Genomic DNA, 12,451 nt, shown 5'->3' on the forward strand with positions numbered 1-12,451 from the left:
AGAAGAGCCAACAGACATGACAGCGGGGCCCAATTTATAACTGAAACTACCCCTTGCTGGCAGGGGCAGCCACCTCCTCAGCAACCCTGGGAAATCCTCGGGGCTAGGACTGAGCTTGGCTGAACGCCCTTTGCTTTTGGGAAACCGTTGGTGCTGGCAGATTAATAAATACCTTCAGGGTTTCCTCCGACAACATTCTCCACAGAGGGGCACTTTGAACCTTTAGGTCACTGTGAGAATCATTAACAATACCACTCCACCCCCACCCTGCCAGATCTACAACTGCCGGCTTGACAATGAGCCTGGGCCACTGGGCCAGAGAAAGGCTGTTGGCTGTTATTAACAGACCAAGACAGACAAAACTGCCCTAGTTCCCACCTTAGCAACCCCAAGTCTCTTGGTGAGAGAGGATCTCCCTGACTACCCTTTGTCAACCTCTATCACATTTCCCTTTCATCAACATCCTGGGAACGCCTCCTCCTGACATGACCAGAAACGAAGTGCCATGAAAGCAGTCTCATTTGAGTTGCTGGCAGCTTTATCCTGGCACTTCAAACATTACTGCCACTTAGTAGGTGCTCAACAAATCCATTTGTGGGGTAAGTGAACAGGCAAAGAGAGCAACTGCAGCCTGCTTCTGGGAAAGCCACGGGGCAGGGCTGCCCACTTGTCCCCTCGGCTACAGAACTGGCTTGTCAAAGTGTCAACCAAAACCAGCAGCTTCAGCATCATCCCGGGGCCTGTGCCTGCAGCCTGCCCAGCACAGCAAGCCCAGCACACAGCAGCCACTCCTGGAAACAGGGGTCTCTCCCGAGCTGCACTGGCCACATTGGTCCATAGTCCTGTGGACCTGACAATTCCCAGACTTTTCTGGCGATGGGGGTACCGTCAGCCATTTTAAAAGGTTAAAACACTACAATATCTTCCCAGTCCCCTCCAGTAATAATCTCCCTTCTACCCTGTTACGGAAGTAGCTACAGAAGAGGTTCCCAGACATTTGGCCATCTCAGGATGTGTGTCCTGGGGCTAGTCCTTGAGTAACAAAACACAGGCACAGCACTGTCGCTCCTGAATCCTGGCAGGTTCCGGGGTTGCATATAATATTTTCCTGGGCCTTTGCAGTAACCCATAATAAAGAATGAATGGAAGTAATTCACGTACTTCATAATTGAACGTTCAAACACTGACGGGAGTAAAATGAAAAGGAGAGGCACCTATACTCCCACCACCCAACACTGGCCTTGCCCCCAAGAGCCAGCTCTAGTAACAGCTTCTCTTTTCATCCTTTTGGAAATAGTCTGTGCATACACAAAAGCATTTGTACAAATCCTTTAAAACAAACACAAGGCATGCTGTCATGCACCCCTCCCCCCATCAGAAATTTTCTTAAGGAGCAAATACAAACTGATTCAGAATTTTAGCCCAAATTCATGGTCAGAGATGTTTATTAGAACTCAGATGAGTGGCCCCAGGTGGAGGAGTTGATCCCATCAATATGCATACCTGCGACTACCAGAGTATTGTGGTTCCTTTATAGAAACCCAGTTTGGTGTATTTATTTTCCCAAAACCTCTGAGCTACTTGGGCTCCCTAAGGCTGGCCCACTGAAAACACCCATAAGCCGTATCCTGCCAGGTTTCGGGTTCTCTGCCAGGTTCCCAGGCTCCAGGTTCCTACAAGCACTCCACGTCTCCTTCTGAGGCTCCAGGAGGCATGGGTCTCCCTTCCCAGGCCGCAGGCACGGTGCCTGCCTCAACTACCCAGTGCGGAGGCAGCACGCAGCGGGCAGGAGTTCCTACCCCTACGACGCTGAAGAAGTTCAGAAGAGGAAGCTGGCACACGTCCCTGACTGTGCTGAAGGGGTGGGGAGGGCTTGGAGCTGCCTGTGACACGGGTAGGGCTTCACTGAGTTCCATGCTTGATATGCTTGATAAGTAACTATTTTACCAGCAGAGCATAATAATGAGTGCCCCAAGCGTATTGGGCTGTACGGGGCCCCTCTCATTAGAGGGATGGACACTGGCAATGGAAATACCTCCACCCCCTCCTTTTTGCCTTCCTTACCTTTGTACATTTAACACACAATTGCCAAGCAGTGATTCGAGTGCGAGGCATACGTAGGGAAAGTAGACGAGTCCCACAGAAAGCAGGGAAAAGAAACATGAATACGACAATGGGACCATCCTCCAGTGTCCCTCTATCCCCAAACGCATGCAGACTAGGTAAAAAAACTTGGCTCTAACACAACCAAGCTCTAGCCGAGAAAGGGTCTGCTCCAGGTGCCAGGAATGAGAAGGAAACCCAAAGCTAAAACCGAGAACTGGAGAGAAAGCTGGGCAGGCCCAGGAGTTTAGGAATCGATGGCAGGCCTCAGGGGAGGCCGTGGAGCCCGCAGACACCTACTTCAGAAGGTTTTCCGCTCCTGTCCTCATCCGCACGGCTTTCAGGATCTGCTGGTTCAAGGCAGCCCTCTGATTCTGCAGTTTGCTGCGGCCAGTTTGTGCAAGGGGGTTACAGCCCTGAGGGAAAAGGAGAGATGCCCCAGTCAGAGGTCAGCCACTCTAAAACTGATGACAACATTTAATAGAACAGAAAAGGATTTTAAAATTAAACTTCTCTAAAAACAAAAGTAACAAAATGAAAAATATGTAAACTATTATATAAAGAAAATAAAAGGCACTTATCATAATATACTCCAACCAGCCACTGTAAATTGGTTTCTTTTCTCCCCGTGTATTTTACATACATGTTATTTTCCACATTAGTGGCTGTGTCAGGGGTCCTGGTTTGGAGATTCGCTAGGACTCACGGACTTGGCATGTAGTTGCACTCATGGTTAAGATTATGACAGCAGCTTGGTAAGGATGCACAGATGGGTCACAGAGGAAAAGACAGAGGAATCATTTGCAGGCTTCTTGGTGCTCTCTCTCTCTCTCCCATGTGGTCACAAGAACACTCTCTTCTCCCAGCAACATGTATGCGATGGCTCTGCCCAGGTTGGCCCATCTGAGAATCAACACCTAGGGGTTTTATGGGGGGCTGGTCACAAAGGCACCTTCTGCCTAGCACAGACCAAAGCTCCAGGCTCCCAGGAGAGCAGGTGTTCACTCAGCCACACGGCTTTTATCACCAGTCTAGGCACAGTAAGCAGCCTTATCAGTTTGGGGAAGGAGGCAACCCTCCAAGGGCCAGGTTTCTAGTCGCCATGCCACGAGGGAGCCAACCTTGCAGGCAGGCCTCCCTAAGGGCAGCAGCCTCAGGAGTTCCGCACAGGGCACAGGAAGGTGACCATGCTTTCTCACTTCACACTCTATCGTGAAAATTGCCTTTATTATGAAGTGTTCCTCAAAACAATTATTTTAATGATTGTATAATACTGCCTCCTTAAAAAATTTTTGATTGATTGATTTTAGAGAAAGAGGAAGGGGGGGATACCCTAAAATATCAGGCTGCCCCCTTTTTAGGATTTACCATGTCCTTATAGTTTAACAGTTTCCAAGCATCTGCGATAAGTATTTGATGCATATTGGTGAACAGGTAGCTTCATAAACTTCAAGTTTTTTTTTTAAGAACATTTCTAGTGCAGGTGATGGGGTCTAACCTCTTTAAGGGCCCCACACACTAGACCCCGTTATCTTCTAGGAGAGAAAAGCACTCCCTCCCTGTCCTTTGTCCCCTCTCCCTAGTCAGAGGCAACCACTAATCTACCTCCTACCTGCGTATATTTGCTTATTCTGGACATTTCATAGCAATGCCATCATACAAAATGTGGTCTTTGTAATGGGCTTCTAGGTCCATCCATGTACCTAGCATGTGTGTCCTTTTTGTCCCTAATCCGTCCCTGTATGGATGCACCCCATTTATTTACCCATTCGTCAGCTGTGGACATTTGGGGGGTGCTGTCACGCTTTGGCTCTTGTGATCAAGGCTGCTTATGTGTGTGTAACTTTCCGCGTGGTGATGTTTCCTTTCTCTCGGCAATGTATCCTGGAGGGGAACTGCTGTGTCATGTGGCTAATTCCACGTTTACCGCTTGAGGCACTGTCAAACTATTTTCCAAAGTGATCATACTATTTTACCTTCCCACCAACAGTAGAGGAGGGTTATAATTGGCCCATATCCTCACCAACACAGCAGGTCCTCGGGTTACATCAGAGATCCGTTCCTACAGCCCGACATAACGCATCGCCGTAAGCCGGAACCCACCTACATAAGCACCCACGTCACTCACATGGAGCACAGACACAGCAGTAATGAAGTGAGACAGTGAAAAAAGTTCAAAAGAAAGATAACAATTCCTGACCTTTACTTGTGGTCAATAAATAATAAAAACTGCCGAAACCGGTTTGGCTCAGTGGTAGAGCGTCGGTCTGCGGACTGAAAGGTCCCAGGTTCGGTTCCGGTCAGGGGCATGTACGTTGGTTGCGGGCACATCCCCGGTAGGGGGTGTGCAGGAGGCAGCTGGTCAATGTTTCTCTCTCATCAACGTTTCTAGCTCTCTATCTCTCTCCCTTCCTCTCTGTAAAAAATCAATAAAATATATTTAAAAAAATAATAATAAAAACCATAAAGCACATATGTACGTATGTCAAAATGACAGAACTTTTTTTTAATAAAAAAATGGGAGATGGCGACGTAACCACGAAATGACGTAGGTGGAGTCTGACGTAACCCAGGGACTGCCTGTACTTGCTGTTTATCATTTCTATTATAACCACACTTTATCTCACTGTGGTTTTGATCTGCATTTCCTTGATGGTTCATGATTTGAACATATTTTAGCCATTTGTATGTCTTCTTTGGAGAAATATCAATTTAGGTAATTTGCCCATTTTTAAAATGGGTTATCTGCAGAGGCCAGGCCCGGAGCAGCCAGGCCCAAAACAGCTCGCTCCTCACCTGTCCCTGCCCACAGCTGCCTCTCAGACATGGCTGGAAACTTTTGCGGGAACTTGAGGATCTGCTGAATCAAGTGATGAAGGCTTAGATCTGGATGTGTTGAGTTAGTATAGCGCTGGGGTGTTGATCTGTGAGTGCCTTGGGTGGGGCCTGGATGAGGCTGGTTGACCTATTTGGAAATGTCTTTTGTGTGAAGTGTATCATTGGGCATGTGGAGGTATTATTGATATGAGAAAATGCTAAGTAACAGATTTACTATCTGAAAAGGGATTTACTATCGGGGAAAGGGAGGGAGGAAGAGACTGAACATAAACTGTGCACCTATGGATGAGGACAATGGGGGATGGGGAGGGGGCAGAGGGTGGGGTGGGAACCTGGTGGAGGGGGGAAGAAATGAGGAACCTTTGTAATAATATGAACAATAAAGATTGATTTTAAAAAAATAAAAATAAATAAAAATAAATAAAAAAATAAAAAAATAAAATGGGTTATCTGTCTCAACTTATTTGTAGAATTAAAAAATATTATTTTTAATCTTTGCCAAGTTGATATGCAAAAACAGGTATCCTCTTCTTTCAATTTGCATTTACTATTAGTGAAGGGAAGCTTCCCCCACCCCCCCCCATATATTATTGATCACTTGAATTCTTTTGTTGGTGAATTATCTGTGTTCTTTGTCCATGATTTCTTGGGATATTTGGATTAAATGTTTCATTCTGAAAAGTTTAAGATCCAAATAAGTTTCATTCTAACCTAAGGTATTCTTCCCACCCAGCAAGTAGAAGCCCTGGGATCTGAGGAAGGCTCCTTTCCTGTTTGAAGCTTATCTTGAGGTCCTGCCCACTGATAGCGCTGTGGTCGCTCCCAGGGAGTGGCCGGCAGGCAGCACTGCCAGGCAGCTCTGCACACACCTGGCCTCCACTAGAAGGCGGGAGAGTGGTTTATCTACAGCCCCAACCTACTGGTACAGAATCCCTGTACCAGTGGCCTTTGGACTATTAACTCAGGAATGAATGACGTGCCGAAACCGATTTGGCTCAACGGATAGAGTGTGGGGCTGCAGACTGAAAGTTCCCGGGTTCAATTCCAGTCAAGGGCATGTACCTTGGTTGCAGGCACATCCACAGTAGGGTGTGTGCAATCGGCAGCTGATCAATGATTCTCTTTCATCGATATTTCTAACTCTCTATCCCTCTCTCTTCCTCTCTGTAAAAAAATCAATTATATATATATATATATATATATATATATATATATATATATATATATATATTTTTTTTTTTTTTTTTTTTTTAAAGAAATGAATGACTTGTCTCCTTCTACAAAGATTTCTCATTTTCACTTCCCAGTGGGTTGCCTACACAGCCCTCCTATTTCAAATTAGAGATTCAGAATCTGAGTTGCAATCATCTTAAAATTAACAAAGTCTTAAATAGTCCCTGATTTAAAATAAAAATAAAAAAACTAGTTCTTTTTTCAGATATGGTTAAAATAGCTTTAATATTAAGCTAACTTAACATTAAAGGGCTAAAATAATTGCCAGTCTCTTTCCTTGCCACTTCCTAAAATTACTATAAAGGGATAGTTGAATCTGACTCAAAATTACATGGTTCATCAAAGCTGTGTTCCATTTGACAGAGAAGCTTTAATGACTAATTCCTTTAGTACCTTCCCAGAGCTAAGATAAGCAGCCATTCCAGCTCATAGATAAGAAGTTTTCTTGCTCCTACACTTTACCCAACTTCTGGCTGGCCTGGAATTGCTACATCCTAACCAGCCCACAGATGTGAGGTCAAGTTTCTAGATAAGACATAGGAATGTTTAGGATTAGATTTGACCGAGTAATCAGACCCAAATGACATTACTTCTTACTGACAAGTAAGAATGCTAGGGCCTGCTAGAAACACCAGAAATGCCCATGGGGTTATTAGAGGCAGTGAGGGCGGGCATGGGACTTGAGCCCGAGTCTTTCCTGGCACTCTAAGATGGGCTGTGAGCAGCCTGAGCGTGTGTGGGAATGCTGGGACAGCTCACCTGCCATCTCCTTCACATGCTCCCTGGCTGAGGGCTGTCCAGCATCACTGCACATCCTTTGGCACAGTGACCTATGACCCACTCTCCCTCCTCACAGCCCAGTATGGTAAACCCATACTCCACACCTCCTTTCCAAAGGGAAGAACATCTGACTCATGCCTGGCCATCTGGAAAATCAAAGGCCCCAGCCCTGAGATTGGTTCAGGGTGAGCAGCTGACACAGGACCATCGGTACCCTTCAGGCTTCCTTTTCCGTATCAGTTGTGAACCCAGGAGGATGTGAGGTGGGCAGTGCTATAGCCCCCTTACCACAGCAAGGGACTGTCTCCCCAGAAATAAAGCCAACCCATGGGAGCAGAGCTGAGAAGCTGAGTCTCGATGGCAACATTTGAGCCCCAGGTCAAGCCATTCCTCTAGACTTCTGTTACAGGAGGCAATGCATTCACTTTTGAAAGTAAGGTATAATAATTTACATAAAATAAAATACATATATTTTAAGTACATAGTTCATTGAGTTTGGGCAAATGTATTGTATAAACATTTCTATCACCATATACTTTTGCCTGTTCTAGAACTTCATATTAATAGAATCATACAGTGTGTATTCTTTTGCATCTGACTTACTTTGCCCAATGTTTGAGATTCATCGGTGTTGGTGCACATATCTGGTTTGTTTCTTTTTAGTGTGAGTAGAATTCCATTGTAGGGATGGTTTCACAGGTGTGTATCTGCCTAAGCCATTTTGGATTGGACTTTTCTGGCGTCCACAACTAAAACAGTGCTGAGAATAAGTTCACCTAGAGCAGTGGTCTAAACTGCGGCTCTTCGGCCCCTTGAGTGTGTATCTTCCACAAAGGGCGCAGGTACAATGCGATTGAAACTTCATGGCCCATGCACAGAAGTCGGTTTTCAGCCGAAACCGGTTTGGCTCAGTGGATAGAGCGTCAGCCTGCGGACTGAAGTGTCGGGTTCGATTCCGGTCAAGGGCATGTACGTTGGTTGCGGGCACATCCCCAGTGCAAGAGGCAGCTGATCGATGATTCTTTCTCATCAATGTTTCTAACTCTATATCCTTCTCCCTTCCTCTCTGTAAAAAATCAATAAAATATATTTTTTTTAAAAAGAAGTCGGTTTTCGGCTCTCAAAAAAAATTTCAATTGTTGTACTGTTGATATTTGGCTCCGTTGACTAGTGAGTTTGCTGACCCCTGACCTAGAGCAAGGCTGGGGATCCTTTATTTCTGCCAAAGGCCTTTTGGATATTTATAACATCATTTGCCAGCCACACACAATTATCAACTTAAAAATTATGTTGCTATGAAAATGCTCCTAGATTTATTGAATTTCAAGTCCCGCCTGTGGTTGCCTTGGCAGGACATGTCCATCCCTGACCTAGAGTGAAAAGTCTACTTGTCCAGCATACCCTTATGTATAGTCAGATTGTTCAGCTGGAAACAAGTACTGAAGAGCAGGACGACCTAGGCAAACACTGCAGACGTTGATTTGAAAGGAAAGGAAGGATACTTAGCTTACACCGGCAGAGACTGGCACTGAAGAGGTGGATAGGCCAGGCCACCGGGAAGGCGGACACAGAAAGAATGCATCAGTCTTTCCTCCCAGACTGGGAGCCTGCTCTGGGCAGGACCTGGCACCTGGCACCTTCTATCTGGAGAACTAGGGGGTCCTTCTTACGCACAGCTACAGGGAAAAGCCCATGCACGCAGACGTGTTTCCAGCAAACTGAGGACACAGTGTGAGCTTGGGGTCCCCAGGTCAGAAGACGGACGGAGTGAGGAATTACAGTGCACAATCTCCTGGCTGGAGACCCTCAGATAGAGCATGGGGAGCAGGTGCTTTCTGCTGCTTCTCTAGCGCAGATATGTTCTCTGCCTTCCTCACTCCTTCCTAGTTACATAATTCCTCACTCAAACACCAAACTCTGGAAACGGAACTGTTTGTTTACGAGTTAGCCAGAAGCTGTTAGCCAGAAAGCACAGAAATAGCATGCAATACCCTGCAATATACAAAAACGTTTCATTTAACTCTTCACCACGCTAGAGATTCAGGACAGGTTAGGTGAACAGAATCCAGCTTTTTCACATCCATAACAATTAAAAAATGAATCTAGAACTTGGAAAGAGCCTTCCCGCCCTCCCAGATCTCCACCAGGACTGCAGCCTGGGTTCAGCTGCCTCCCTACAGCATGCCATCCCACTCACCCACAATATGAATCAACACTCAGCCATAACCTTCAACTAGAGGCTCCCTTCAGTCAGTTCTACAAATCTTCATAAACACCTACTGTGTGCAGCTCAGTTGTTTTCCAACAGGCTGAACAAATAGCAAAGGGTTACAATCACAAAATTTCTATGCATCAAATGTATTTCTACACTCAACAAATGACCTGCTTATTTCAACCAAATAGGATGTAGTCACCAGCAGTTAATAGTCCTTATCTAGGAGGTGACTGTGTGGGGAGAGGGCTGGGATATTTCTAGTCGAGTGTGATTTTGTACACTTCTGTAATTTTACAACAATTTATGCTCCTCTTATAATACAAATAATATTGAAGAAAAAGAAACTACTTCTGAAACGGCTTTCAATCACCTGCCTTTTCTCTTCTGACAATCCAATTTGAACTCTGGGACTTCCTGAAGACATATGGCCATAGTGAACTTGTGGGTCTGACCGGAAAGGCCAGAAAGACTTGTATCTCCCCCCATCTCTGGGGCTGCAGGCGAGAGACCTCATGTGTGCGGGCACCCCTTGCTGTCCGCGGTGGCACACACTCCGTCCTCTGGCCGCTGCACCTGCAGTTTCACTGTCCTCTGTGGCCACCTCCAGGGTAGCCTTTGAGTCATGAGACTCTGGTACCTGAGCCAAACGCGGAAGTGGTGATCAGCCCAAAGCCAATACCTGGTCTCATCAGGTGGTGTCTTGGAACGCACCCAAATAGCCCCAGGAAGTAAGGGACATTTACAGTGACTCTCCTCTGAGTCACCATGAAAAGTCTATTTCTGCCAGGGGACCCCTCCTGGCAGGATCCCAGAGTGTGAGAAGGTATTTGTCAGACACACCCTCTGGGCCTCCAGTGTGCACCAGTGCAGGTAGGCCCTCGGCCTCCAGTGTGCACCAGTGCAGGTAGGCCCTCCCCGAGGCCATGGCCAGCCTGGGTGCATGCGGCCGGCTTTAGGACCTGTCTCTGACAATGGTGGGGTCTAGGGAGGGGAGGAGGCAGCATCACAAACCTTCATATCCCTCCTCCTCTCCCACCTGGGAAAGGATTCAAGGCTCCAAGGGGCCTGGAGGGACATCACCACTACCCAGCAAAGCTGGAGCTGACAAGCCCCCAGACCTGCGCTCCGTGGCCTGGCCCAGCAGAAGGCTTCCCCACACTCCCGTATAACATTAAATTACACCCCGAGAGGAATGGTCAGGGAAAGAACTGCGAGGAGCTTCTGCCTTCAGTGCGGAGCCTCCAGGAGGCCCAGAGTAAACAAGACCGACCATAAACCAGGACACTGTGAACCCTGGGGCCCTCTCCAGTCTGGAGGTTCTGTGAATAAGAAACAACTTCTCCTCCAGCCCGGAGTAAAAACAAGGGAGCTAAATTCATTTTGGGTCATTAGCGTTCCCCGAGGAGGCAGAGGCAGAGATAAGGACTGACAATCGGCACTTTGTGAGCGCTCTGCTCATTCAGGCCCTTTCAGTAGTCCGGGGGGGAACAGCTTTCTCTCGTTTTCCTCCAGCTGGCTTTCTCTTGGCCAAGAACAGGTTTTCCTTCAGGCTTTAAGACTATTGCACCTGGGCGCCCCGGAGCTGGCCCTGCTCGCAGGATGCAGTGCGCTAGAAACTTGCTTTACTCTGCGTTATCCATAAGCCAGAGCACACATTCCTCAAAGACTTTCATTAGGATGAGCATTAAAATATATGTTTAGGGGGAAAAAGAAAACATTCCATTTCCACTGGTCTTTCTCTTAAGAAAGTAATTTATAATACAATCTTACAGAGCTGTACCTTATGTAAAGAAAGGAAAAAGTGAGAAGTCACAGAAGAGAGAAATATATTGTGATAGATCAGAAAGTGTTCTGGTTTTTATTTATTTTTATATTTACTTACTGATTTTAGGGGGGGGGGGGGAGAGAGAGAGGAACATAAATTATTGTTCCACTTACTTATGAATTCATTGGTTGCTTCTTATATGTGCCCTGACCAGGGATAGGACACACAACCTTGGAATATTGGTAAGATGCTCTAACCAACTGAGCTACTGGGCCAGGGCAACTTTTTTATTTTTAATCCAAAGACCCGCATGCTGCCAGCCCAGGTTGCTGAGGGGTGCCCATGCCTGACGTGGGGCCAAGTTGTGTTCGTGTCCTTCGGTTCTGTACAGCCAAGTCCTGTAAAGCTCCAAGAAGACCCTGGCTTCCCTCTCTGCCAATGACTGTCTCACACATTCAGGGACCAGGCCCAGCCAGCACAGTGGGTCTTTAGGCAATTAATCTTCATTGTACGTACGAGACACACAAGGCTATGGTCTGTGGACCCCCCACATCCCACTTTTTGATCTCTGTTCTAAAGCAAACAGCCGATTCCTGGCCAAGCTATGGGACAAAGCACCAACTCCCCTCACGGCTCAGCACCCCACGAAATGAGACCCACTGTGAACAGAAGGCATATTGAATCAGGGTCGAGTATGCCCCGGAAGCTGACCGCTGTCAGGCTCCGAGCTGTCACTCATTAAATGATTTGGAATGAGTGGAGAATGGCACATTTTCAAGAAAAGAGGAAGGGGAGGAAAGGCAGGATAAAGAGAATAGGATGGCCCAACTGGTGTGGCTCAGTGGCTGACACTGACCTATGAAACAGGGCACATGCCTGTGTTGCCAGCTCTATCCCCAGTAGGGGGTGTGCAGGAGGCTGCCAATCAATAATTCTCTTTTATCACAGATGATTCTATCAATAACTCTGTCTTCCTCTCTGAAATCAATTACACACACACACACACACACACACACACATATATATATATATATATATATATTTTTTTTTTTTTTTTTTTTTAAGAGAGACAACAGGATGAAAGAGAAACTCGACTTCAGTAGAAATTGATTTGGTCCTGTAAGAGTGCACAAAATTCCAAAAGCAGGATGGGGAGCCTGCTTGGGGCAGCCTGTATGATGCCTTGACTACATCTCCAATCTGGAGGGTCCAGTACCAGTAGGGAGTGTGCAGGAGGCGGTTGACCGATGTTTCCCTCTCTTCGATGTTTCTATCTCTCACCCTTCCTCTCTGTAAAAAATCAATAAAATATATTTAAGAAAAAAAAAAAAAAAAAAAAAAAAGGCTCTCTCAGCCCAGCCTGTATGGCTCCGTTAAGTTTCGACCTGTGAACCATGTGGGTTCAATCCCCAGTAAGGGGCCTGCAGGAGGCTCCAATCAACGATCCTTTCATCATTGATGTTTCTATCTCTCTCTGCCTTTCCCTTCCTCTCTGAAATAAACAAACAAACAAAAAA

General features: G+C 46.4%; 1 protein-coding gene across 1 annotated transcript in view; it reads right to left on the reverse strand.

The window, feature by feature from the left end:
- Window positions 1–12,451, reverse strand: part of RHPN2 (rhophilin Rho GTPase binding protein 2) — a 54,780-nt gene that overhangs the window by 39,185 nt on the left and 3,144 nt on the right. Inside the window, exon 2 of the mRNA XM_084905703.1 lies at window positions 2,404–2,519. Coding sequence (XP_084761829.1) covers window positions 2,404–2,519 — 116 coding nt within the window. The remainder of the gene's footprint in view (window positions 1–2,403; window positions 2,520–12,451) is intronic.

Source organism: Pipistrellus hanaki (assembly GCF_964339955.1).
Source record: "Pipistrellus hanaki genome assembly, chromosome: 15".
NCBI classification, from domain to species: domain Eukaryota; kingdom Metazoa; phylum Chordata; class Mammalia; order Chiroptera; family Vespertilionidae; genus Pipistrellus; species Pipistrellus hanaki.